We start from the raw sequence: 26,570 nt of genomic DNA, 5'->3' as shown, positions 1-26,570 counted from the left end.
AGATTGGAGAGAAGCACAGTCGGTGGTGGTACTACGAATGGGGAGGAAAATTTTCAGGTCATCAGCAAGGAGCAGCATGACATACACTATCTAAGGCAGCCTGGAAAACAGTTTATATTGAATCCAGAGCGAATCCGAATCAAAACATTTAGGAACAAATGACACGAAGGACATAAGATTTGACGAAGTTGACCGACCATGCATAAAACCATTGTGGGTAGGACTAATCCAGGACTTACATTGAAAAAATTTTGCAGGGTAGATGGATGACTCAAGAACCTTAGCAGCATTACATACCTGAGAAATGCCGCGATAATTAAGTGACCGCAGCCGTTTTTTAAAGATTGAAACAAGGAAACTTGATTTCCACATGGAAGGGAATGAATGTGATTGTAATGATAATTGGAAAATTATCACCAGAATTGGAGCCAAGACTGAACTGGAATTTATAAAGGGTGAAGCAGGAATCCCATCTGTCCCAGGTGAAAATAACGGATTTAAGGAGGCCAAGACCAACATTGTATCATTTCATTTATTCATGTTACTGATTCGGTGTAAGTATAGCGGCTTTTTTTTTCTTGGCAGCGCCGATCTTTACACAGCAGTACTGGGGTTCAAATCCCATCCGAACCGTCCCCTCGTAGTAAGGACTGACTATCCAACTTCGTGGTATCGGCAAGTCTAGCAAGTTATCGCTAGATCGTTAAATCAAGAAAAGGACGATTTTTTTCTGTTCTTTGCATAGGAGAATAGGCAAAAGACTTTTATAATCTGGGACGCCTATATACTGCCTTAAATTTACTGAAATGTAGTCTTTTTATTTCGCGTAAATTTCAGGATATAAATTACATTACAAAAGCTTTGACAATAAATAATAAACGGTTCCATACATGCTGTTGCGCCAACTATGTAGATACGCCCGCTATTTCTATCACGTTTCGAATTAGCTTTTATGATGAATCTATATAGATCGGATTTTTTAAGTCAATATGCTCTTCCAAAACGGCATCTGTAGACGAAAGAAAACATAGGAAAATGAGTTTAATCCCACCCTTGCGAGAACATACGTCATCGGTCTACGTCACTGCTATCGCTGGCAGCCCGGGCAAAGTCGATGGTGGCAATTAAATGTTCCAAAAACTCCTGGCTTATTCGTTCGGTAATGTTAATTGGAGTGAAGTGTTCGAAATGTCTTTTGCTTCGGTAAGCAGATCTTTTGATACGAACATTTGGAAGCGCGTTGTACGACTCGTTCACTGGGGTATCATCATTGCCAAAATGCTGGAAATATAAAATAAATACAAACATATAGTCTAAGAACGGACTTTTCACTTACATATTTTACCCATTGAGAACTGACTTACCAAGCATTTGCCATTGATGCAATAACGATTCGATTCGTTATGGTTGCATCGCGTCCCGAATGGAAAATGTCCTTGCTCTCCATTTACGAGGTAGAAGCGATGCCTGATGAACGTATCCTGACAGGCAACCCGACAGCTCCTATCCGGATCCTCCACGCTCGGTGCAATTTGCATGCCGATACCGGACAAACCTGATACCTTCTGCTGATATCGTTTGCACAACTGTGTGGCGAACTCGTACGTTGATAACACTTTGTCACAAGCCTGCCAAGGAGAAAGTAGAGAAAAAATTCACCCTGAATAACTGGGTCTGCGGGCGAAACAAGGTTAGGAGGACACTAACAATCGTGTTAGCGGTACAGAGTTGAATGTTGGTGTTGGTCCCGGCAGTCGAGGATACAATTTGCACTCCTTTCCCTCGTTCCATGCAGCTAAAATGACAGCCCGATTTCACCTCCCAGTTATGTTTGCGCCCTTGCAGCTCGGACAACCTGTTGAGTTCGGATGGTCGCTCACGCCAGCGGTTGTACGTGTTTTCCACCTTACTGTTGTAGCCTTCAGCGTCCACCGAAGACTTGCGTTCGGTGTAGTTGCTCACTGCTGAAAAACAAATACAAAACACAGTTTCAGACTGAAGGGCGCCTGTTCGGGGGGAAAGAGGGAGCCACTAAATGCACCTGTTCTAGTTGTAGAACTTTCCGCTTTCCGATCAGCTGGATAAGTGTTTTGGTTCAACGGCAAACTTTTATAGTCGCGAACATTTTCCTGGTGGATACTGTTACCACTCCGCTCGGTGTACTGGTACACATCCGTGCAAAGTGTTCCATCGATTCGATAGTAATTGTTGGAGGTAGTATTACAGCTAAACTTTTCGCATCTACCACTTACGCAGTAATATTCATCATCAAAATCTCCATTCTGCACCTTGCAAGCAGTACCGTCTGGGTAGATCCAGCTTTTAGTTTTTGGTGTGCCCGTCTTAGTTTCACAAAACACTTTGCACGAGTCTTCCGGATCTTCCGCCACCCTCTGCAACCCGTAACCGATAATGTCCGAATCGAATTCCTTTGCACGGTCACAGATTTGATTAGAAAACTCCTGAATCGTTGTACGCGCAATGTTGTAGCACTGCAATCATGCAAAGAGAGGATTAATGCACGCCTTTTGTTATACTATACTAAACTAGCTCCACCTGTTTGGCGATACACGTCTCATATTTGCGACTAAATCCTGAACAGTTTTTGCTGTAATGAAACATATGAGGATGAGTATTCCGCAGTGCGCTTCGAACAAGCGTTGCGATCATTTTACACCCGCTTACCGTTTGTCGAGACATTTTCTAGTAAACTGCCGTAATCCTGTGCTGCCTTCCTTCAATCGGCCAGAATCACCATACAAGCAACCAGAAACACATTCGGTCGGTTCACTCCACGAATCCCAGGTCGGTATCGTATTAATGGTTCGAGAGATATCCTGTCGCAGGCTGGCAAACTTTAATCCCTCCAGGAATGTTTTTTTGTCGATCGTTTTAAATGCGGTAATATGTTTGCCGGTGGAATGTATGGTTAATCCCGGAATTTTCGACACACATATCCCACTTCTGCACCACTGGAAAAGGGTAAGTAAGGATAATTGCTAAGTTAGATACGAGAACATGGTATGAATGTATGTATGTATGTATGTATATTTCGCAAAATTCAACAAAATTCTCTACTTGCTAAGTCTTAATTATAGCCTAATCCTATCCTAAACCTAACTAACTATAATCGAGATTGGAGAGAGGAAATGAAAAGAGCAAAAAGAAGGAAAGAACGAAAGGAGGATAACAAAAGGTGGTAATTAAAAGGATGGGACGAGGAATTAAAGGTTCGGATCGCGCGCAGAAGGGAACGAGAGGGAACATACAGGGGAATTGACGCACGTGGTATGGGAGCAACTATGGCATTCAAAAGAAACGCCGCGATCAAGGAGAACTGAGCTAGAGATCGGCGAGTCTCTAGGGACTGCAGAGCAAGTAATCGGCATCTATCCTCGTAGCAAGGCAGATCGGTGGACCAAATCTGCAAATCTGGTTAAGTACCGTTGAATTCGCTCGATACGATCGATGCGTGTCCTAGCGGTTGGGGACCAGATCACTGATCCGTACTCCAACAGTGCTCGAATCAATGTGCAAAATTGGGTTTTTAGTCCTATGGGGTTGTTGAAATAACGAGCCACACGCTTCACAACTCCGGGAGTGCTGCGAGCCCTGGACACTAAATGATCAATATGGTGGATGAAGGCAAGACCCGTGTATAGCTAAACACTCAAATCCTTTACTACAGAAACAATGTTAGCTGGTACACGGTTTAAGGAATAGAAACAACATTACACTTTTCAGGACAGAGAGCGAGTAGATTATTATTACACCGAGAGGAAAAACAGTAAAGATGTGGGGGAAATATTTACCATCAACTTTCCACAGCTTGTTCCTTCCAGTGCCGGATGTGATGTCCACGTGTAACGATCGCGCTGACAGTGAAGATCTCGACAGATGTCGGCTAAATCTTGCGATTTCGAGCGCGTACTATCTTTGCCGTATTTCAGCAAACACTGTTGATCCGCATCAAAACGCTCCCCCGGTAACTTACCTTCACCGGCGTGATCAAGCGAAGATCCGTAGTGTCCGCGATCGAACAGACAGGTAGCTTGAGTAGTTCTTTAAACATAGATCAATAGGTCACTTTTTTTTTTCAAGTCAAATGAGTAGATTTGTAGCATTACTTACTTTAGAAATGTGTTCAAGTAATTTCGACTGCAGGATGACCATGTTATCTTACCACTGCCCAGCGTTGGTGACATTATGTATAGACTAGGATCGCAATTGTTGTCCGATGTATCATGGCGCATTCCCAAGCTGAAAACGGTTTACAGTTTCTATGTAGAACTTGTTTAAATGGTCTTCCTACAAAACTTACTTGTGTCCAATTTCATGCGATACAACGAACACGCTTTCAAAATGCTTTCCCTCATTGATTGTACAGCTCGATGTGATCGTACACATGCCGGCAACCGGTGCCAAACCAACTACCTGATTGCTCACCTTACCGTTCTTGCTCACTACAAACAGATCCAGCCCAGTCAGTATGACCGCGTGGTCAAAGTGTACCGGATCTGCATCGGAAATTGGATTCATTTTTCGCTGCCAGCCGCAAAAGCTGTTCAAGTAGATATCGATGTCGCTTGATCGCCGTAGATCCTTCGGATCATTGTGCAATATCTCCAACCGCTTGAGAATAAAGTTTATCGGGTGTCCCAACGATGGATGGTTGTAGAGCAATTGTACACCGTTGATCATTGCCAGCACAAACCGTATCAGGTGTGCTTCGGTATTTTTAGGATAATTTTTCGACATATGCCGGTACAAATCCTTATCTATGAAAATAGCAGTCTCGATGTGCAGCACTTCGGGCACTTTGGTGTTATGGGTTGAGCTGACGTGCCGTTTAGGCCTCGGTTGGTTTTGTCTGTAAGGTACGGTTGGCCTTCGCGTAGGTTCGTTCATCTCTGGTTCGAACATTATATTGGTATCGTTAGCATCGCTGATGCCTGCATTGCTCCGCGTATTATTTCTATTTAAAATGACATGTGCTCCGGTGCCGAATCTTTCCGGCAGTGGATGCATGACGATATCGGCATCGTTGCTTCGTATCAGACCGCGCACACTACCCTCGCACAGATCGAACGCGGCACGTTCGTTGCGGTAAAAGCAATCGCGATATTTCAGCACACGATCATAGGAATCATCCAACAGCTGGGTAGAGTTGTCGTAACTTTCGATGAAAGCAAACGACTCGTCTATTAATATATCAGACTTTTGCAATCGCAGGGAAAAATTGTCCTCTATAACGATGAAACGAATGGATACACGCTTTAATGTACGATCGATTTATGAAGTCTAGATTTGACGACACTTACCACGATTGTTGCTTATGTTGAACTGCAGAAATCCACTGCCTGGTGTTGACCTGCTTTCGCGTTTTCTTTGCCGCACATTAACAATTTTGAAATCATCTGAAACACAGTTAGTGAACATTGCAATCTATGGAACAATGGCGTTTTGGCAATGGTTTCAAAACTGAAGCAAACGATTTATCGACAGTTGTACTGAAGAGGTACACGGATCACACAAAACGCATCGATAGCTGTTCGCTCAATAAGTATGAACTTGAACTCCAGGGCCTAGACAAAGATTTTTTTTATTCGCATTGTGTCTCATTGGGCTTAAAAATTTTGGAACAGTCATTATTTTTATCTTTGTACGTTAAGACGGTAATCGAAGACGTCCGAGTACCGGAAGATGTGCCAATTCGATCAGAACACCATTCGCCGGAAGATTCGTCATCAGAGAACCTGTTGCAATCGTGACATCTCTGTGCCGAATGTATCATGTATCATCATACTTACCAGTTCTGCGATCACCAAACAGCAGCAGTTGTTCATGTTCCTCGAGAAAATTATGCAAATTCCTTTCATCGATCTGCAACAAAAGAACGGCAGAAGCGTTCGAGCAATTTGTAGGTTAACATTCATGCAATCCACACATTAACAAACAATGCCCTAAGGGCGTCTGTCCCGGCTGGACCCACACGCCGCAGCGTATCATGATACATTCCCGCACGGGTGTCTAATGAGTATCGTTTGCCGGGTGGTTGCATATTTGCGGAATAGCTGTAGGGCGCATCATGGCATCATGAGAAAATGGCTAACCGCCCATGCCAAAACATTCTACGAACCGGGTGTATCAGATATGGTGGAAGAAAGTTTATGGAATGTCGAGAAAAGAAAGGCGTCCAATCCCGTACACCACCTTGAAAGACATCTTCGGTTAGGACATCTTTCTTTTTTCCGTGCGGCCAAAGATGCATTGTGTGCCGTTTGGTGAATGTGCATGGTGCAATGGTCTATTGGCTATGGAGGTTAGGTGAGTGCGAAGACCCTAGCATTTGCAATAGCATTTGGCCTTTCTCCTACATTTATTTCAACGATGATATCTCTTGACAGTGCATCTTAGAGATGGAAATGGATTTTAAATTAATTTACATTTTAATCGTCCCCATTACAATAGCAAATAATATCTATTTAAGAAGCCCAGATGTTGAATTAAGAAAAAAATAATCATCCTCTTAGAAGTTATTCCTTCAATATCAACGCTTTTTCGTAGATTCGAATTAAATAATGATTACCCATTCTGATGATTATCCATGTACTCCGGGTCCGGGTCACATGCAGTTCTTAGTAACTTTGGCTCTGTGATTTTTAGCTTTTTTACGTTGCAAATTTTCAGTTGGATTGTTCCATTTCTATCATCAACCCTAATTGCTCATTGCCGCCAAAGGTTTGCGACCACTTGTTTGGAGAATTTATACGAACAAGTTGAGTGGCGAGGATTGGGAAATTACTGCTACTAAAGGCAAACGGATATTTTTTTAAAGTTAATTAGTATTGTTCTATCAAAATCAAATTTTTATTATTGTTGTTTCTTTAACTACATTTCAACGATAATTGTTAAGTGTTTAGAGACTTTAAATATTAAAACTTCATACATATTTTCATCGTAGTAGATTAGATTCGGTGCGTTTGGTGTATATATCAAGTAAAAAATGTCGTGCGTGCCATAGAAGAGTTACACCCAAGATAATTATCAAGCCTTATCCTCCTCTTACCGTACCAAAAGAAGCTATGAATCTGACTCCATTCAACAGGGTCAAAACATCCTGCTACTGTTCATGGTATGCCTCATCATTCCTTCGTTAATTTTTCAAATCGGCTTGTTTGTGTTACAGTGCTCCAAATTTTTTGTTTTGATTTTTCTGTCCTTATCAAATTTAATGAAAAATGTTTTATGTTCGGCAATAGAATACTAGTCATTATAAGTGTTACGAACGCGACAACAAATATAAAACCTAAAATAAAAAAACGTACGCAAGAATAAAGTATGCGTTTCTAAATTATTGCGCTGTGAAATAAAAATTCATCGTCACAACGCCGTATAAACTAAAATCGGCCCACGGATAAGTCTCACGGCATAAAAATATTGTAAACATTCCATTGCTTGATTCGCCATAAACAAGAACAGGTACGATCAGACAAACCTACGGTCCAGCATAAGCGATGCGCGACCGCATCAATGTTGACGAAAAGAAAGAATGTAACCTTTAGAAAAACGGTATGCAATCGCTTACACGTTGCTACACAAATAAGGAAAGATAAATCTTTCATGGTTTGAGAATATCGATCAAGGGGTCAACTGTAGTATATAAGAACGAACGAACGTTTTTGAATAAACGGACATATTTCTGAAACTCAATCTATTTGAGATGAACTTTCAGGTAAGGGTAAATTCTATCCCCTTTGCCTTCCGTACGGCAGTTGGCACTCCAGCAGTGTCTCCCCAATCCGTCGGAAGAATGAAGGGAAACCGCGCTTCCGTCCGCGGTTAGACACTTCTTCTGACAAGATACTTCTTCTTGGTGCCGGTGACGCCCGGCAAGCCTTAGATCCGGGGGAAGTTTCCCCGTTGCCTTCCCTACGGATGTGGGTTCCGTACTCCAGTACTGTTTCCCCACTCCGTCGGACGAATTGGGGAAAATCGTCGCTAGCCGAACGTTGGTGACACGGTTAAACACTTCTCCAGGCTGGTGAAGGAAGAAAGGTTATCCCGCTTGATCTTAGCGAAGCCAGTAACGCCCGTCGTCCTAACGCGTAGCCACCAGATACTCGGACCCATGGGTAGGAACTGGTCTTGGTCGTTCCAGGAAACAAGAAAATTTAGAAAACTCAAATACCAAATCTAACCTTAGTGATAACTAGCAGGCTTTCGGGCTACCATTTACAAGTACCATGGTCTTTGCCCTAACAAAGAATAACACTTTTTTACAAATTTTTTTTTCATAACTCCAAATAACTGCCTTCAAGTGCAGTTTTAACGATGTTACAAATTTTTGATATCATTTTTTGTGTATCGATTTTATTTTGAGCCTCAAGAGTTGCCTTTGCTCTGGTGAATTCTATCCAGCAAGGAATTTCCTACTCAAGCATTAGATCTTACACCAGGAATGTTTGTATTCTAGCTTTGGTAACATTTATAAAGCCTTTGTTCAGATTGATCTTTACTTTTCAACGGACAATAATGTTATAATGTTATGTAATGTAACGAAAAATACTGAAATTCATAGACTAATCGCTACTGTAATTACTCTTTCCATCATCAACATAAAATTATTCGGATCTTGCTTTGGATTAGTGTAGGATTAAGAACTTTGTAATTCTATCTATCATGATTTGTATTAAAACCAAAGATTAATCAGAATACAACTAAAACAGATAACTCGTCGGTCAACACGCCTTTAGTCGCCAATTTATTTTCCAGAAATGCTGTCTAAAAGTTTATTTTACCTAAAGCAATTTTACTGAACTTCTTTTAAATTCTATCTGTCTTTAAATTCAGTCAGTCTCAGTCTTCAGTTTGATTAATAACTATTATAATTATTTGAATGTGAAAATGTTACATGAAACATCGTGTCTGATACAAAATTTTACATTGTATCTCTTTTGTACCTGTTTGTTTGTATTTTACATTGTATCTTCATTAAACAATTAACAATAATAAGAGACAATAAATAATCGGCGTAAAAAATCACTGTGGCCCCCAAAATAAGATTCTATTGCACCTTGGCTAGCTCTCCACAGTTAAAAAGTAAAATCGCCGCATCCTATCTGTAAAGGTCATCCAATGGGAACTACGCAAACGTGCGTAACCTACACCCGGAAGCACGTTCTAAATGGTTCCCATTTTTTTTTTTCACACGCACGCACACCCCAAAACAATTCCCCTTTTATGCTAGGCTAAATTCTCTTCTAGGTCAGCTCATGGTCATAAATCTCGCCAAAAAGTTCGGGGTGACTCGATACAAAACAAAACCATACCATAAACCGCCCGGCCCTAATTGCCCGGCTTGAAGACCAATGTTTCTGTCGCCTCCGGGCGACCATAATGATTGTCCACGAGCACGAGCAGTTGATAATGAAAATTTAAATAAGAAAGATGATCCACATCCACCGAACGAGCGCCACCACCCCCCATGCGCAATGGGAACGGACGGACGATGAAACAGTGCTGAGAACAGCGCATAAATTAGCATGCAGCATGAGCATCGTGTGCAGGCGAACAGGTGTACGAGTCCAGTGTATTAGTGAACAAAATCTGTTACAATTTCGCTTTTTCTCCGGTTGGTTTCGATTGAACGCATTTCCATTTTGTGGCATGTAATGGACGAGTTTGTTGTTGTTTTTCTTCTTTTGCTCTAGTACACATTATGCGTACGGAGCGGTGCCCGATTTTAGACCGATGTTCTATCGTGACCTGCACACGATGTAACCATTACAAATCATTACTGCGATCATCGGTCATCTACCATCACGCGCTTGCGGTTACGGTTCGAGCACATGGGTTGATCTCACTGGGTACTTCGCGATCCACGGACTCGTAGGGTGTGCGTTCGCGGTTCGTTCTGTCCTTTCGGCGATCTGACGCAGTTCCAAATGCGGTCTACAAAGTACCACCACACGGAAATGGTGGAAAAATCAGTGAAGCAATAAACACGTATATAATTGCATTCTTTTCGTACGATCGTCAAGAAAGAAAGAAAGAACTATTAAATTGATGGGGAGGGAGGGAGGGAGGGTGGGGGGGAGTTGGGCAAAGCTGCACTTCAATGTCACACCACCAAAAAAAAAGGTACAACCACTTTGGGGTGTCGTCTTTTTCGCTTTCGTTTGGGGCATCGAAGATGTGAAACCGCACGAAAGCTGCTGTGAGAAACTAAAGTAATTACTTTAGAGCTTTTTTTTTCTGTGATTCTGATGTAAGTAGCTCATTCACGACAGCAGCTGAGGAGCACATTCAAATAGGTGAAGATGTTGCGAACCTGCCTGCTGGTAATTTTCCTTTCAGCATTTTCCAGTCTTTCGGGTGCGCCACTCGGTCACACCATTTAGCATTCGCGGGGTACCTCTCAACCATCAGCTGATCGTTTGTTTTTCTGGCTGCTTTGTTTTGTTTTCCACGTGATACCATCTAAAAGAGGTTCGTCGCTTGCGTTCTTTCGAAAGACATTTTTGGGTGGATTTTTATGGTGCGCGTTGTGTAATCCATTTTTTGGCTGCCTTTTTTTGCTGGATTTAAGGTGCTAGTTCGTTGGTAATTAAACTGAAGAATACACACACCACCGATCGCTACGATCGCTTGTTCCAGTGCGATGGACTTGGGCGAGATAAATTCAGAGGGTGTGTTGGGCTGGTCAATGCAAAAATTTACATCATTTGCCACGAGCAAACACCCGCACTCGTTTGCACGATTGAAGAGTCTCGTGATAAATCAAATCAAAGCGTTTCGTCCCAAAGCGTTTTCGCTGGCGCATTGGGAATGGGGCGGTGTTGCCGGGCGAAAAATGGACCCATTACGACGTGTTCGCATTAGACCAAAAACAATGCCCACGGTACGATAAAAGCTAATGGAGCACGAGCATGGCAAACAATTTCACTTTTACACGATCGCCAAAGATTTGCTCCGTTCGGCTAGCGACTTTGCCAGTAAAATAGCTTAATAACGAGGTGAAAACAGATAAGGCAAAGTTATGATGCTTACTGCAAATATTAATTAAAATTGTTTGCAAGAAAATTGCAAAACGTTGCGCATAGATGGATGAAGAGATTCAACAGCATAACACATCCTAAGCCTAATCTATTCATATGAAGCCTCGCGGAGGGTTCAGAAAAATAGACCACATTAGCAATATTTTCAAGTTCATCCAGCGTTTTTTCGGGTATTTCGAAACAAAGCATACATTAACATTCAAAACCCTCAAAAGCCAACCTTTCCAAGAATCACCTTCACTAGAACTAACCTAAATGTGGTCGAGAAAGTGTAACAAAAAGCCTTCGGTCCTACGGCACGGTGGTGGCTTTTGACATTCAAATTATACAAATCCCGTAACTATTGTTTCGCTAGTGTTGTTCTCGTGATGGAAGGCGGCCAAAAATTCAAACGTTGGCTTCAAATTGTATCTCATCGTCCAGAACAACACGGCATGGTGTGAGGCGTAGCGAAATTATGTTTCCAGCGAAAGAAACGAGTTGAATGGCCACCACCAACATTATCGGCCTAACCGTTTCGTTTAGGATAAATAAATGATTCAGCACTTCAAAAAAAAAGGGACTTGGGATTGTGGATAGGTGTGACAATTTACAAAAACCGACAAACAAATAAACGGACACCTCACCACACCTTGGCGAGGATAATTGTGAATGATTGTGCGTGCGTGTTCGAGCTGGACGCACGTGTCGGCAGTAGTAATCCTGTCTGTGGGACACTTAGTTTACGCTCAACGCACCGTGAATGACCTCTTGCCGCGCATCACATACACACACAATTCGCGATTATTGATGGGCCAATGAGTTGAGTAAACTTCTCGTGTGACAATCGGGCGGCACTCCGGTCGGCGTGTAATTAGAATTCAGGTCAATGAAACCCACCGATGCTGACCGTTTTGCGGTGTTTGTGTGTGGTCGTTCTAAATCGATGGGTACGATATGAGCAGAAGCAGTGCAGAATGGGCCACGAACGCTCGACCATCAACCGTTGCACGACGATGATGGGGCGCAAATCTGATGCGCGAGGTGGAGGCGTTCACAGGGCGCAGACAATGCAGGTGGCGCTACGAATCTGGTGCACTTCAATGGAAGGTACTTATTTAGATTTTAGAAGTGACATTTGATTATATATGTTTTAGTAGTGTCTAGTCTTATTTAGAGGTTTTTGATATATTTAACTCTCATTACGGCACAACAGGCAGGAACTGAAAAATCTCAAGTAGCGCCTGCAAAAAAGTTGGCAAGCAAGTTAACATAATTAACAACGTTTCCCATAACGCTCACCAAGTCTCAAGAAGGGCAAATAGTCAAATAATAACTATGAGACTTTGTGTTTCCGTTAAATGTACACGAAACAATGGAAGGAAATGAAGACTTCTTCCTCGTCAAGTCTACTCAATGCTACTACTGTGCCTCGTGTCTTTGAGGGTCTTTTACCGTCTTTCTGGGTGACCTCGCGAAATGCTGAGCGTCTTCCTGGATCGACATTTGCCCAATTTCCCTTTCATAAATATACCCCAAAAGTATAAAAAACCGCAATCTTAATGTATGTAAAATTGAGCTAAATTGCGATATGCAAAAACGTATCTCCCGGCAACAAAGCTCTTCTCACCTTTGCATTATCTAACACTAAATGGTTCACTTTTTGCACATCCAGATGAAGACAGCGGACCGGGTTGCGTGCCACTATCAAGATTAGCGCCAGCAGTGCAACGATCTGCAGCATAACGCTTCCTACAGCTGTTGTGAGGAACGGTTGTGGTCGTGGTCGCCGCATTTTTCACTTTTCACATAGCTTTCGGAATTTCGATGACATCTATCGCTGTACGGTTTGCACTTGCACTGCATTTGGGAATGCTCGGCTTTTCCAGCTATTTGTTGTACACCTTCCAGCAACACACACACACACGCACACACACGCACACGCGCACACACCTTCCTCGTCTGCACGCCGGAGTTTTCCACAGAGTGATCCTCCTTCAGGTACCGTTGGGTGGGCCGTTATTATTCAATCTTCATTTTAACTTCACCTCCCTTGCATATCGAGTCGATCAGTCAGTCCTAGTACGAGGACTCGCAAGCACAAGCGCAACTCTTCCGCGACTTGCTACATAATACGATTAAACTCTACATGAGTGACTTTTCCGCAGCAAGACATGGTTGCACCGATTACGATCATAGAGCTGTTATTCTGACAAGTGCGTTACCCTGTCCCAACCTATCAGCGCCCACAATCACCGAAACACAGCAGAACTCACTCACAGCGATGTTGTGGTTTGATGATGAGCCCAATTTAACGTACAATTATTATTGTTTGAAATCGCTCGAGCTCAAACCACTTCGGCACCGGCGTGGGCGTGTAGAGCGCAGAGCGTTTGAACACCTCGACCGTTTGCATTTAACTGATGCCAACATTCCGGCCCAGCTACGGACGAGCCCTTGGCGTGGGCTGCACCAAACCAACATAGACCCCACTGCACCATTTGCGCATCCCTCCCCCCCCCCCCCCCCCCCCCCCCATTCAACGATTAGTACGCTTGTGGCGCTCATCGTTCGCACTGCTTTTGGGGAAGAGATTTTACCGCCCCGTTTGGCTCTCGCTTCAATGTACCCAGGCGTTGGGCTTGAGGTTCGTCGTTCTATGGAATGCTAATTGAGCGATGAGCAGCTTTTCATGCTCCAATGTAATACGCTAATGTTCTTTCGCATCAATCGCGTGGGTACTTATTCAATTTGATTGTGTTTTTCGCACAAATACAATCGATTAAAGTGTTTGGTAAAGATGCTTTGGAGTACTTTTGAGCCAAAATGTAGTGTAAGATTTGTGGCGACCGCTAAGTGCTTGAATTTTCTGCTTTAACATAACCAAATCCACGATTTCATTTATTTATAGAGACTTTGAGTCTACGTTGGCGACGACGTTCCTTACGTCCGCATGTCTAACACGATTTCATTAGTTTGGATTAGATCTGTTGATGCGTTAAACCAACTGCAAGATTAAACGGCAAAGGGTGATGCTTGGAGCAGTTCGGTGGCAGAAGTAGTTAGATTGACAATCTTTATGGATCATGGCAGGAAAACCAAATACCATTTCGGTCGTCGTCTACATGTACTACCACAAGTCTCTATGGTGCAACTTTACATAGCCGTACCAATATTTTTGTTGTATCGTTGTATTCAATTGGAAGTTAAAAAATTAACAATTTTCATTCATAAACAATTTGAACCACTCACTATATATACTCATTTATTTAGGAGTAGCAAAATGTACAACTATTTATTTTATATCAGTGTAGAAAACTGCCTGACCGGTTACAAATATATATTAATGTAAATGAAGTCAGAAATGGAAGCCTTACTTTTCTAAAATACTTTTATAGATTGTAAAGCCGTAGGCACGATGTATATTGCAAATAACACTAAGTTGTTGTGTAAAGACGATTCAAATGGTCCGAGTGAGTTGGTAGCTTGTAAAAATAGCCGATGTGTTTTATTGGACCAGCGTATCCTGTTGGATGTAGTCTGAAATGAAACATTACTTCCGAAAAGGGTTGTCTTCCGTGCTGCAGAGTGCTGATTGTACCGCTGTACTAACGTGCGGTTGCGGCACGGTAGTATGGAACAGTGCGACCTCGCCGACCAGTGTGGGCCTCGCCGAAGAAAGGAGCTGAATCGATCAGGGGGCTTCACGGTTTAAGGAACCTACTGTGGAAGGGAATTATAGAGAATCATAGGGAATCATCGATAAGCCAAGAAGAAGAAGAGTTGCATATGCAAAATTCCTCCCTACGCGAAGAGCCATCCGGATAGGTTTCGATGACTGATTGTGCTGTGTGAACTGAAGTCTGGTAACTCGGTCTGTACTCACTACGGGGTTCGGCCCGCAATGCAAATGTACAGTACATTTGCATTGCATTGAAACCAAACCCACTGAAACTTCATTTTAGATGAAGAATGCAAAGAAGAGATTATACGTAAAACGTTATGTTTGAAAAGTGTTTTGTAGCTGTTTTGCTCGAAATCGCCGGAAAATCTGCACGAATCACCGGTTAATGCGAAACCGCTCGATTTCCCGGATCATCGGGTAAAAGCGGCTCTTCTCGACGATGACAGTTCAAAATACGCTGTGCAATTGACAGTCATCAAAACTGGAGTTACTGTTTACGTCCAAGTCCCGAAAAGCTGTGTTAATTTCGCTACAATCGTACACTTGTTTTGTAGTTTATTCGGCTTCAAATATAAATCATCAAAGATGGTAAGCATACACAGTTCAAATATAGCAAAAGGTGCACCTCATTTCCCGTGTGGAACAACTGTTAGGGAGTGAATGCAAAAGCCGCATCATGTATTGAGGTTATAACCTGCCGTTTTTATGCTAACTCACCTTTGGTTTTGTAGGCCCGTCGTTATGATTCCAGAACTACAATTTTCTCGCCGGAAGGTCGATTGTACCAGGTCGAGTATGCTATGGAAGCCATTTCACATGCGGGTACCTCACTTGGCATCTTGGCTAAGGATGGAATACTGTTGGCAGCCGAGCGTCGCAACACAAACAAACTGTTGGACAACGTTATCTTCTCGGAGAAGATCTACAAATTGAACGAGTAAGTTCAGAGCTAATGCACTTTTCGATCGTTTAAATTTATTTAGTATGACTTTAATGTTTGTTTGTGCTTCCAGTGATATGGTGTGTTCGGTGGCCGGCATTACGTCCGATGCGAATGTCCTTACCAATCTGCTGCGAGTTATCGCCCAGCGGTACCAACTGAACTATGGGGAAGCTATGCCCTGTGAACAGCTTGTGTCGCACTTGTGTGATGTGAAGCAGGCGTACACCCAGTACGGTGGCAAGCGGCCTTTCGGTGTGTCCATCCTCTATATGGGATGGGATAAACACTACGGATACCAGCTGTACCAGTCGGACCCTAGCGGAAACTATGGTGGATGGAAAGCCACCTGCATTGGAAACAATTCGGCGGTATGAAAACCCCCTTCCCAAAGCCAGGAAATGATTTCTAATCACATCTTTGAAAATTTTCAGGCCGCTGTTTCTGCGCTTAAGCAGGAACTGAGTGATAGTGACATCAGTTTAGTGCAGGCACAGGATTTGGCCGTAAAAGTACTGTCCAAGACGCTGGACATGACCAAGCTTACGTCGGAGAAGAGTAAGTACATTGCGAAACTTCGTTTCAAACAGCTTTGCAGCGTTTTAACGATCAAATTTCATTTAAAACTTTAGTTGAAATGGCTGTTCTTACCCGTGAAAATAACAAAACGGTCATAAAAATTCTGTCCAGCACTGAGGTTGATGGATTAATTGCAAAATACGAGAAGGCAGAAGCTGAAGCGGAAGCTGCCAAGAAGGAGAAGCTGGGTCAAAAATCATAATTCGCATGTAAGTGTTCTGTTCAGGAAGAGATGGCAACAGATGAGGGGAAGGAAGCATTAAAATAATAAAAAAAAGCACCGAAGAGTGCTATCTTTCACGATTCTTAATTCAATAGCTTTACCCTTAAACACTTACTAGCAGTTATATGTTAAATTTAGTTTATTTCGTGTTCATTTATACAACTATTTCATCGTAAATATTTCACTTTCCTTACACTAGGTATTGTACTGTTGGATCATAGGTTGGAATATTTTCAATTGTAACGTTTGTAACAGGCACTTGATCTGCATTTTGCTTTCGAGCATTTTAAACGTTCGGATATCACAATAACTACGGAAGAGATTTAAATCTCATATGGTAAATCTTTACGGAATTCAACTCCTGGTAGAGAGTATTCCAAATACTAATTCCGATCAGCACGACTCTCCTGTTGACGCCTTTTCCACACCTGTTTGATGTAGTAAACTGTTTCCTTGTGCTTGTTGTCCCACAGCAGCGTAACAAGTCGACCAACCGTTGGTTCATCGTCGTTCCGTGTCCAATCCAACACAAAACTGTAAATTCGCTGAAAAATTCAAAATATTTGTAAGAATGTACGATTCCCTTTGCTTCATAACTTGAAACTCGACTTGAGGACGGTCAATTACCTCAGCCAAGGTACTGTTATCGGCTTCAAATGCATCAATCTGTCCCTCGGAGTATTCTAGCTTACGGGCGAAACTTTTCCACTCATATCCCAGATGACGCGAAACCGTGTCAATAATTTCCGAATCCACTTCGTCCGTACTATGCATCATTTGTGAGATGGTATTCGACAGCCGTAAGTTTGCCCATTTTACACCGGTTCTGCCTGCCACAGGGGAGCCACTCGTTGAAGCACCTTCGTCCACTACGGCAGTATTGAACGTGTAATTGTTTCCGATATGTAGATTGTTCGCGTTCCTTATCTGATACACCTGCATACCAGTCGTGTTGGAAATGGATGTTTGCGGGACCGAGAGTGTATTGTGCTGCACATTGTTCACTACCGTTTGTGGTGAAGTGTTGTTCTCGGCTGAACTTACTGCCAAGGCGTTCGGCGAGTTTACGTTTGGATCTGGCAAATTCCCATTCTGCACTGTAGCGGGAGTATTACTGTGAGCCATTGACCCTTCTTCCTGCGTGTCTGCTTTCCGCCGTGGTGGTAGTGGAGCGGCATCTGTTTCAAGTTTCGATGGTGCATTTTTGTGGAACAGTGTTCCGATTATGTTCGAAATTTTTACCATTTCGTTTGTAAAGAAGTAACTACGTAAATTAATTATTGGAACGAGAATGTTTTCGCTGTTCTATTGTTGCGATTGAAACCAAAACACATTTGCATCTAGCTGTCAGTTGGAACAATGACTAATCGTACAAAACAGTCGCGACCGGACGATTCCACCAAACATCGGAACCAGTTATGGAAGGTAGGTGCAACCAATCCTTCTGTAACCGTCCGGAATCATCCAAAATCGTCCGAAACCGTTGGAACCGTCTGGTAAAAATTGCCCCACAGATACAACATATAAAATTATCCATTCGATTATGATAGATACACGTGTAGAAAAGGAAATCAAAAATATACACATCAAAAAGAAAAATTAACGGCTAGCCGACAGCGCTTCCGGACGGTTATAACGATTCCGACAGTTCCGGACGGTTCCAACGGTATCGGATGGAAATGCCAGTTCCTTTTCGATTCCGGAACTGGAATCACATGTGCCGGAACCGCGGGTGCATTCCAGAGATCCCATCACTAGTCGCTAGCACGAATGCAATTTTGCCGTCAATGTAAATTGATGTAATATGTAATGAGATCGTTAAAAAAAACAAGAGTAGTCTAGAACATTTACTAGCATGTAAATCAGACGAATCATATTCAGTCGAAATTATATTATCATTTTTTTACGGGAAAAACAGTTTGGCAACATTTCTGATTTGTTTGGATTCGCCTTGCGTCAACGGCCTATCTAACCCTTGACAAGCCATTGTAGCATAGCATTGTTTATTTCGTGTTTGCAGCCAAACCACCCGTAGTGGACCAGTAAAGAAAAGTTATATTCGCCGGTACGATGAAAGTGAAAGTGTGTTAAACCATCTGACCAGCCAATTTCTCGTGCCATGAACGCCCGAAACGATCACATAGCGGTGTACACATTTGTGGTGTTTTTGTTTTCGTTCAGTTTGTTTTGCTACGGCTTTTTCCCACTCTCATTTTCACCTACAACCAAAGCCTCCTTCGACGAGCTACCTCAAACCATCGGAAATGCTAGGTAAAGGTTACTCTCCGATAAGCGGAATCGTGATTCAGTCTTACCTCTTCTTTATTTGCACCTTCAGCTTTAATGGCACCGACTACAAACCACGAATATCGAGAGCTATCTTGATGGTGATAGACGCCCTGCGGATGGATTTCGTACTGCAGGAAGATAATTTTCAGTTTCTAAACCAACTGCTCGGCGATGGAAAAGCCTGCCTGTATCGATTACAGGTCCATCCGCCGACCGTAACAATGCCTCGAATCAAAGCAATGACATCCGGTGCCATTCCTAGCTTTCTGGACGTGATACTCAATCTCGGAAGCCCCGAAATGAAGCTGGACACATTTCTGTATCAAATGAAGCAAAGGCAGCAAAAAACAGTTTTCTACGGTGACAACACGTGGACGAACATGTTTCCGGACGTGTTTCATCGTACGGGCGAGAATACCGATTCGTTGTATGTGAATGATTTTTATAAGGTAACTCTCAAACAGCCATACTACTGGGCGTGGACGGACGGGATGCGTGTGCGTTTGCTCATTGCATTTTCCTCTCCCTCCACTTTCTTCTTCCGCAGGGTGATGAAAACATCACAAAGCTTCTCAGCATGGAACTGCAAATGTACGACTGGAAGCTTATGATACTTCACTATCTCGGATTGGATCACATTGGACACGTGGAAGGCCCATACAGTGATAAAGTGCCGGGGAAATTATGTGAAATGGATAAAGTTATCAAAACCATCCACGAAACCATGGACAAATGGGTGAGCGTTTTGTATTGTTTTGTGTCCCGAATCGAAATTCCGAATGATAAATGTATTGATTGTCGTTACAGAAACAAAAGTATTACACAAAACCGCTGCTCATTATTACCGGTGACCATGGAATGCGCGATTCCGGCGGTCACGGTGGCTCAACGCACCCGGAAACGCTTGTACCGCTCGTACTTGTTAGCGATCAGTGTGCGAAAAGTGAGGAAACATTCCTGCAGATCGATCTAGCGCCCACCATGTCCATTCTGATGGGTGTTGCCATACCGTACGCTTCGATTGGTTCCATGATTGATCCTGCGCTGAAGATGTTACATCGAAGAGAAATGCTTTACGCCTTGTACTACAATACTCAAAGACTGGCCTCCAAAGTGGAAGGGATTTTAAGGGAAAAATTCACAATCACCGGTAAGAATCAGCTTAATTTATAGCTAGCACCTATTGTTTCATGTTTAATATTTTCTAGAGGTACACAAATCATTCCGAGAAGCGATAGAACTGCATCAACTATTTTTGAAGGATGTAACTGATATTTCCGTCTACAAACGCGCTTTACTGCTCTACACATCGGTATCGAAACAGTTAACGCAGCTGCTCATTTCCAGTTACATACGTTACGACATTGTGTTTATCCTTATCGGCACGGTGATGTCGTTGTTATGTGCGGCCATTGCCGTTACCCAACTGCTACAGGATGCAAACGCGACCGTTTTGTCTTTGCAACCAAAACTATTTCCCAGCATCAACTGTATGCTGCTTAGCTTTCTACTGCTGAAGCTTTTATCGTTTGAAAAGGAATCCTTCCAAGAGCCAACGAATTTCTTCCATGCAGCATTAATCTCACTGTCGGTTGTCTATTTTACCCTGTGGGTGATACTATCTCATTCACTTAAAGGTATAAAGATACCTTCTATCAGTTCCTCGCTTCTTTCCACCTTCATATGGTTCGGTGTAATTTTCCATTGCTTTTCGCTGGCAAGTAGCTCTTTCGTTGAGGAAGAACATCAAACTTGGTACTATCTTACCAGCAGCGTAATGGTGCTGCTAACGTTGAAGCAAGTCAGCGTAATGAACAGCACGATCAGCATGATTAAGCGCTCCAAAACTGATGCTTCGCTGATTGAGGTTTGCAAGGAAGAGCGAAGCATTTTCTGTGTCGCCTCGATAGCTTTCGCTTGCATTCACGTGTTGGTAAGACGCTTCAATCAAACTGGAGACAAGTGGCAACATATCCCCGATGTCGGCGATTGGTTGTCAAAGGACGAGCATAAAGTTTGGCTTAGCGTGACCATGTTTGTTGGTTTGTGCTACATGGTGTATCAAATCTGCTATATGGCAGGGCTGCTTACCACCGTACTGTCGATGACTGCGGCCATGCTTATCTACTACTACCGTGCTGCATCCGGTACTGTGAGGATGTTCGGGTTAAGTGCTTCCAAGTAACTATCGATCAACGTTTCTCATATTGTACTGCTCAAAATCCATTCTTATCGAATCTCATCTCATTACAGTTCATCATTTTGTTTAACCATATTTTGGATCAATCTGGTAGAAATATTCTTTATCGGGTTTCTACCGTTGATGTATCGGGCGATTGTTGGACGCCCAGCCGAAAGACGCACGGGTGAGCTGTACAGTAATTGTATCATCATTGTCGCCCTGTTGTCTGCCTTACTTCACAAACCGCACAACGTGCTGCTGGTTGGTACACTGTTGGCTACGAGTAGAGCTCTTAACGAGCGTATCGATCACATCGCAGACGATAAGTATTGCAGCATAATGCTGAAAGTAATTACTCACTACTGGCTAGGAAAAACGTTTTACTTCTATCAGGTAAGTAATGCACAACACTGTGTGTGTGTGTGGGTGTGTGTTTGCGCGATTAATCTGGCACAATTTCTTAAATAGGGCAACTCCAACAGTTTGGCCACAATCGATCTCAACGCAGGATATGTAGGACTCAACAATTTCAATATAGTTCGAGTAGGATTGTTCCTCACGCTGCACACCTTTAGTGGGCCTATTTTAAGTTTTCTTCTACTGCTTCATCACATATTCTCGGAAACTGAGCGGGACGTTAAGTATGTATTTCTGAGGGAAAGAATTGATAATTCATTTTTGAGCCCGCTTTTAATTCGGTTTTCCTCTTTTCTCTTCATCAGACACCAAAAACATGCCCCATCATCGGCAACGCACAATGCGAAAGAAAAGATTCTATTGCTGCTAAACGTACTTATTATGGTACCAGTAAGTTTTTTCCTAGTTGTAGCGACCGTTTTGCGCGATCACATATTTGTGTGGACCGTTTTTTCGCCAAAGATAATTTACGAGTACTTCACCGTCTGGTTGGTGCTGATACAGGTAATTCTAGTCCTGCTGCTGTTGCCAAAAACGTTAAGCTAAGGTGTGTGAAAGTTTTGCTCATAAAGTCTTAGAAAATACTGATTTTAGTTCGTATGGTTTATGGCTTTTCTGCATATGCATTCATTGCAAGTACATCATTGTGGAGTGTTTCTAAGTACACTGTGTCAAAAAATTGCCCGTACAGCAAGGGAAGTAAAACAAATGTTACATTTATTTCACGAAGCAGTACAATGTTTTCTTCTCATCAACCAGCATTGATATCACCCAAAAAAAAAAAAACAATTCGATTTGTTGATAAAAGCGATAAACCGATAAATGATTTCAAAATCGACGTCAAAAAATTGTCCGCACAGCTTATGGAAACCCAATATATCAAATTAATACTCCGTATGTCACCCTTTCGCTGTCCATTTTAATGTTATATTAGAAGAAATTTTCTCCCATTCTTGCTTGAGAAATCCTGTCAGCTAGTTTTTATTCTGAATCGGTGGATCTTGAATTTTTCCCTCAAAATGATCCAACAAACTCTCAATAGGATTGAAGTTTACAGACTGCGGCGTATCCGTAAGCTTTTTTTGACGTTGTACAGCAACCATTCCTTTGACAAACTTAGAAGTATGCTTGGGATTATTCCAAGATAATTACAAGCAGAAAATTTCATTCTTGACTCAATTTTACAGCACTTGTTTTCAATTTATCTATCCGAATAAATACTTGAATCGATCCTTGGTAGGATCAATGAACTTAAAGTTTTCAGTGCCCTAAAGCACGCCACTAAAGCACTGAAGGCACCCCAAATCATAAAATGATCATCGACCATGCTTCATAGCCGGGTACAGATTTTTTATTTTGTAAAATTGAGTTAGGGTTAGGGTCAGGTTTGTAAATTTAGGTGAGCTTAATTTGACGGGCTCTTAGGGATGCAGTCTGCAAGGATGTTGACTTCTAGAAGGTCTGAACCACATTTGAAATCAAATATCGCGAGTGATTTACTTCAGCTGAGTTTTCGGACAATCTTTTGCCTTCGATCCTGAGAGCAATTATCAGTTTTCGAATTTTAACCGGGATGATTGATGTATAAAACGGCCATTTTTCTAGAAAAAAACACATAAAATACAAAAATATAACTTAAAAGGGCCTTCGTTTTTTGATGAAAACCCTTAGTAAAGCCTATTAGTGTCACTTTTGCTGCTTATGACCAACACAACTAAAAAAAATGTTATTTGTAGAACAAAAATGTCACGTCTTTTTTTCGTAAAAACAGTTTTTTGTCTAAATACTGGATGAACGTTATGTCATTACATGCACTTATTTATAAAAACACAGATTTTTGTGTCGAATGCATGAAATCTGGAAACAATTATAAAAAGTTTAAAAAGGCTGTACGGACAATGTTTTGACACAGTGTAACATCATTTTGTAATAAAATGGCAAAATCTAGTCCCAATTAATATTTAAAAATTCTGATATAAATTTCCGTTAGCTTTGTTTTCTTTCATTTGTCCGACAATTACAAAACAAAACTCATTGCAAATGTTATATGTTTAGAATAATAGAAAGTCTTTTAATACAAACTATTTGTTAAGAAGATAAAAATAGGATCAAGTTTGTTTCCAGAACAATAAGCTTCTACATCAGTTTGCTAGCTTGCAGTGCAAAATGCACATCGTCCGTGCTAATGTTAAGTAAAATTTTCTGATAAATATCGTTACTTCCGCCCTCGCAAATCAGTATGCGGGACGCCGTTAGTCGTGCACAGATCGCCATAGCTCTACCGGGATTCGGTACGCTTACACCCGAAAATGCGGCCAACGATTCGTACTGTGCATATACCCCAAGGAAGTTGCATTCCTCGATCCCGGTACGTGTAACTTCAGCTGTAACAGCCTGCAGAAACAATTGTTCCATCCGCGAAGAGCTACGAATCGTTCGCACCTTAGCACTGGTGATCATTTCCGTCAGTGCTTGCTGTACGTGCGTCATTGACACCGTAACGGGTTGGTCCGTTTTTCGTGCCTGATCGTCAGCTAGTTCGGTGGCACGACGGCAAATGTCCAGTGCCCGGCGGGCATCGCCTGAAACGGCTGCTACCTTGCGTGCTACCAGCTGAACGGCATCGCTATTAAAGGAACTCATTCCCACCAATCGGGCCATTACGATCTCTTGCAGCTGGCGGAAGTTGTAAGGTTGAAACGTTAATCGAGTAAGCCCGAGTCGGGATGAAATTTTTCCCTTCAGCAAACGCTCCGGAAGATCCATCGTGTTGGCGATCGTGACGACGATCAGCTGGGCCGTTGGCATGGTAGGCCAGTTCAGCAGGTTGTACACCACGTCCTGACGCTTGTTGCAGAGAATGTCTAGCTCATCCACCAGCAGCACAGTGGTCGTGCGTCTCGGAGCTTTGGTAGTGAATCGTTTGTTTAGCAGATTGTACGCCTGTTCCCATGCTAGCGTCTTCCCGGTCAGCTGTCGATGGATGTGAACGTATGCCTGACGTGGTTCGGTCAGTCTCATACCGTTGATATCGATAAACTCAAACTTGGGTATGTGCTCTTCCTTCGATAAGAGCTTAAGCGCTCGTATTACGGCCGTCGTGGTGGCCGTTTTACCCGTACCAGGAACACCGGAAATGTACATACATCCACCGCAGCCGTCGAAAATTTTACCTTCCAAAAAGTTGTATATCTCTTCGTACTCCTTCTCGCGGCACGGAAGGCTAGCCGGGGTTGCGGATACGTGCAGACGCTCGCGAGCAATCGCCAGTTCGTTCATTTCATTAGCTAGCGGAGCGTCGCGCGAATGTATGGTTGGTTTAATAGTTCCATCGCGGATGAGCTTCATTTTGTTGGCGCTTTTTGGTGTCGATTTCGTAGCACTTCCGGTAGCCGTGGCGAGCGAGGATCGGCTGTTCCGTTTAGGCGTTTTAGGTTCTTCCATCTCGTCTGATTCCGGTTTCTTAGGCGATAGCTTCAGCACACGCGATACTCGACGTCCGTTAGCACATTCCTCAACTATGTTCGATAGTTGAATGTTCCTTTTAGGCGTGCCAGCGTGTTGCAATGCAGTAGTGCTGGGTGTTTTTAGAATGCTTTTCCTGTGTGTGCGTCCCGTTGGAGTGCTCACAATTTCGCCATCCAATGGCAGTAACGATTTACGGCATTTGGGCGGTGAGACATGTTCATGTGAAACGGATGAAGATGACGACGGTAGCCGCTTTCGCAACGATCGAGGCGTTTCAGGGTTTTTCTGACTTTCTGAAAGGCGCAGTTTAATTTTTAACTGTTGCTCGTTCACTGCATCATCTTTTATTATCGAATAGTTCAGACATTCGTCCTCCGTACCGCTATTAGAAGCGTACGCATTTATGTTAGCGTTCAGCCTCACATGCATACTACTTCGGCGTCCCTTCTGTAGTTTGGCCTGCCTTGACGGAGTACTTCTGACCTCGTTATCACTAATTTCTATCTCGCTCAAAATTTCCGTCACATGATCGATGTTACGCTTCATATCAACGATCTTAACGGCCCAACGATCTTCCACCAATCTGTCCTTCTGATGTGGCGTTAACGTTGCCATATTCTCCATCGATTTGGTGCGCGTAAGTTTAAGTTTCGGTGTTTTGGGCATTTCCGTTGCTGGTACGTTCGATCTATCATACATCGATCTTCTTTTCCGTGGGCTACCGGTCGTCCCGGGTATTGAGAGTAACGGTTCAAGATGCCACTTTCTTGTGGAAGATTTCTCCAACTTATAACGTGCAAAAAATGTTGGGCAGCGCGTGGAAGGTTTAAGTAACTGCAGTTCTTTTAAATTTACTTGCGGTGAAACGTGCTCGACACTGCACAGATTAAAAATGGTTTCGATCGATATGTCCGGACTGAAGCGAGCATCGGCCACAACTTCACGTGCGTCGAAAGCATAGTTCTCGTCGTTAATAATTTTTGCTGGCAGGGCTGATGGTCTGTAATAATAATAATAATAATAAGGATTAAGAATACATTTGTTAAACTGTACTTGGCACGTTGCTACGATAAATAAGTTACCTAGAATACCACTCAACGATTGCGCGACACGGATCCATTTTGGTGCAGTCAGTGTTCAACATCTCGTACATGTGTACAATACGGGCCACATCACAACCATCCACCGAGTCGGGTTCAGCCGCATCCACGTTGGACACGAGCACATAGTTTCCCACCTCCAGAGTAAGCGCACCAAAAATACATTTCCTTCAAAACAAAATTGGGAAGTATAATTAATATCTCATTTGTAGTGCGACGTCATGTACGGCGGTGGCGGACACTTACGAGTAGAACGCGGCAAACTGAAGCTTTGCAATATTAATAACTGGGTGGTATTGTTTGCCAACCCAAGTAATTGGTGTGGTAAACTTGTTGTTATTAAACTGTTTATTTTTCGGCATGTTTACACAGACTTTTTACAACTAAATAGGCACAAACTCAAAAGCACAATACGACGGACGTATTTGGCGCGAATGCAATGAAGTTTATTAAAAAAATGGCACAAAAACTGTTGAACGGTTCGACCGGTTCGTTCATAAGATGTGTATGGGGAAAGGTGCGCCTATTGTTGATTCGTGCGGTATTTATGATGTTTTTTAGGACCGAATGGAATATTCACAGCTTTAAATTACTGTAAATTAATGTTTTGCAACAATTAAGGTCTATTTTACTACAAATTACTACCAG

The 26,570-nt window shown here is 42.7% G+C and overlaps 7 protein-coding genes across 9 annotated transcripts in view; 3 read left to right on the top strand and 4 right to left on the bottom strand.

The window, feature by feature from the left end:
- LOC126560785 (uncharacterized) overlaps window positions 1-26,570 on the top strand; it is a 422,053-nt gene that overhangs the window by 228,863 nt on the left and 166,620 nt on the right. The gene's annotated exons all lie outside the window — the stretch shown is intronic.
- LOC126563180 (selenoprotein F) overlaps window positions 1-26,570 on the bottom strand; it is an 805,869-nt gene that overhangs the window by 634,844 nt on the left and 144,455 nt on the right. The window lies entirely within an intron of this gene.
- LOC126560781 (A disintegrin and metalloproteinase with thrombospondin motifs adt-1) lies at window positions 1,069-12,873 on the bottom strand. Its single transcript, XM_050216731.1, has 12 exons — window positions 12,670-12,873; window positions 5,811-5,883; window positions 5,322-5,417; window positions 4,322-5,246; window positions 4,132-4,260; window positions 3,813-4,062; window positions 2,686-2,972; window positions 2,557-2,608; window positions 2,042-2,492; window positions 1,708-1,964; window positions 1,365-1,628; window positions 1,069-1,281 (listed from the first exon to the last, which is right to left on the bottom strand). Exons 1-12 carry the CDS (start codon window positions 12,832-12,834, stop codon window positions 1,069-1,071), a joined length of 3,162 nt encoding a protein of 1,053 aa, XP_050072688.1. The 5' UTR covers window positions 12,835-12,873.
- On the top strand, window positions 15,466-16,553 carry LOC126562839 (proteasome subunit alpha type-4-like). The gene is given in 5 exon segments (XM_050219429.1): window positions 15,466-15,481; window positions 15,484-15,661; window positions 15,738-16,035; window positions 16,099-16,222; window positions 16,297-16,553. Coding segments are annotated over 5 exon segments (765 nt in total). The 3' UTR covers window positions 16,446-16,553.
- LOC126562829 (protein immune deficiency) lies at window positions 16,850-17,711 on the bottom strand. Its single transcript, XM_050219415.1, has 2 exons — window positions 17,094-17,711; window positions 16,850-17,011 (listed from the first exon to the last, which is right to left on the bottom strand). Exons 1-2 carry the CDS (start codon window positions 17,709-17,711, stop codon window positions 16,850-16,852), a joined length of 780 nt encoding a protein of 259 aa, XP_050075372.1.
- Window positions 18,577-21,906, top strand: LOC126563560 (GPI ethanolamine phosphate transferase 2). Its single transcript, XM_050220205.1, has 7 exons — window positions 18,577-18,737; window positions 18,805-19,204; window positions 19,303-19,491; window positions 19,563-19,905; window positions 19,964-20,936; window positions 21,009-21,330; window positions 21,406-21,906. The coding sequence occupies exons 1-7, from the start codon at window positions 18,586-18,588 to the stop codon at window positions 21,898-21,900; spliced, it is 2,874 nt and encodes a 957-aa protein (XP_050076162.1). The 5' UTR covers window positions 18,577-18,585; the 3' UTR covers window positions 21,901-21,906.
- Window positions 23,474-26,284, bottom strand: LOC126561611 (origin recognition complex subunit 1). Its single transcript, XM_050217871.1, has 3 exons — window positions 26,169-26,284; window positions 25,905-26,090; window positions 23,474-25,822 (listed from the first exon to the last, which is right to left on the bottom strand). Exons 1-3 carry the CDS (start codon window positions 26,282-26,284, stop codon window positions 23,491-23,493), a joined length of 2,634 nt encoding a protein of 877 aa, XP_050073828.1. The 3' UTR covers window positions 23,474-23,490.

The sequence above is a fragment of the Anopheles maculipalpis genome, chromosome 3RL (genome assembly GCF_943734695.1).
Source record: "Anopheles maculipalpis chromosome 3RL, idAnoMacuDA_375_x, whole genome shotgun sequence".
Lineage (NCBI taxonomy): Eukaryota > Metazoa > Arthropoda > Insecta > Diptera > Culicidae > Anopheles > Anopheles maculipalpis.
The sequence above is the reverse complement of the archived record's forward strand: the minus strand, read 5'-3'. Positions and strand labels throughout refer to the sequence as shown.

What these genes read in the sequence shown, in the direction of transcription:
- LOC126560781 (XM_050216731.1), bottom strand. Translation starts at nt 12,834, where the DNA reads ATGCGGCGACCACGACCACAACCGTTCCTCACAACAGCTGTAGGAAGC. An exon ending in TACTTGAACACATTTCTAAA is followed by an intron (nt 4,063 to 4,131) that starts GTAAGTAATGCT and finishes CTATGTTTAAAG; the next exon opens with AACTACTCAAGCTACCTGTC. An exon ending in AGAAAATGTCTCGACAAACG is followed by an intron (nt 2,609 to 2,685) that starts GTAAGCGGGTGT and finishes GTTTCATTACAG; the next exon opens with CAAAAACTGTTCAGGATTTA.
- LOC126562829 (XM_050219415.1), bottom strand. Translation starts at nt 17,711, where the DNA reads ATGGTAAAAATTTCGAACATAATCGGAACACTGTTCCACAAAAATGCA. An exon ending in ATAACAGTACCTTGGCTGAG is followed by an intron (nt 17,012 to 17,093) that starts GTAATTGACCGT and finishes TGAATTTTTCAG; the next exon opens with CGAATTTACAGTTTTGTGTT.
- LOC126563560 (XM_050220205.1), top strand. Translation starts at nt 18,586, where the DNA reads ATGAACGCCCGAAACGATCACATAGCGGTGTACACATTTGTGGTGTTT. An exon ending in TTCGGGTTAAGTGCTTCCAA is followed by an intron (nt 20,937 to 21,008) that starts GTAACTATCGAT and finishes ATCTCATTACAG; the next exon opens with TTCATCATTTTGTTTAACCA. An exon ending in AAACGTTTTACTTCTATCAG is followed by an intron (nt 21,331 to 21,405) that starts GTAAGTAATGCA and finishes TTTCTTAAATAG; the next exon opens with GGCAACTCCAACAGTTTGGC.
- LOC126561611 (XM_050217871.1), bottom strand. Translation starts at nt 26,284, where the DNA reads ATGCCGAAAAATAAACAGTTTAATAACAACAAGTTTACCACACCAATT. An exon ending in CAGTTTGCCGCGTTCTACTC is followed by an intron (nt 26,091 to 26,168) that starts GTAAGTGTCCGC and finishes TTTGTTTTGAAG; the next exon opens with GAAATGTATTTTTGGTGCGC. An exon ending in ATCGTTGAGTGGTATTCTAG is followed by an intron (nt 25,823 to 25,904) that starts GTAACTTATTTA and finishes TTATTATTACAG; the next exon opens with ACCATCAGCCCTGCCAGCAA.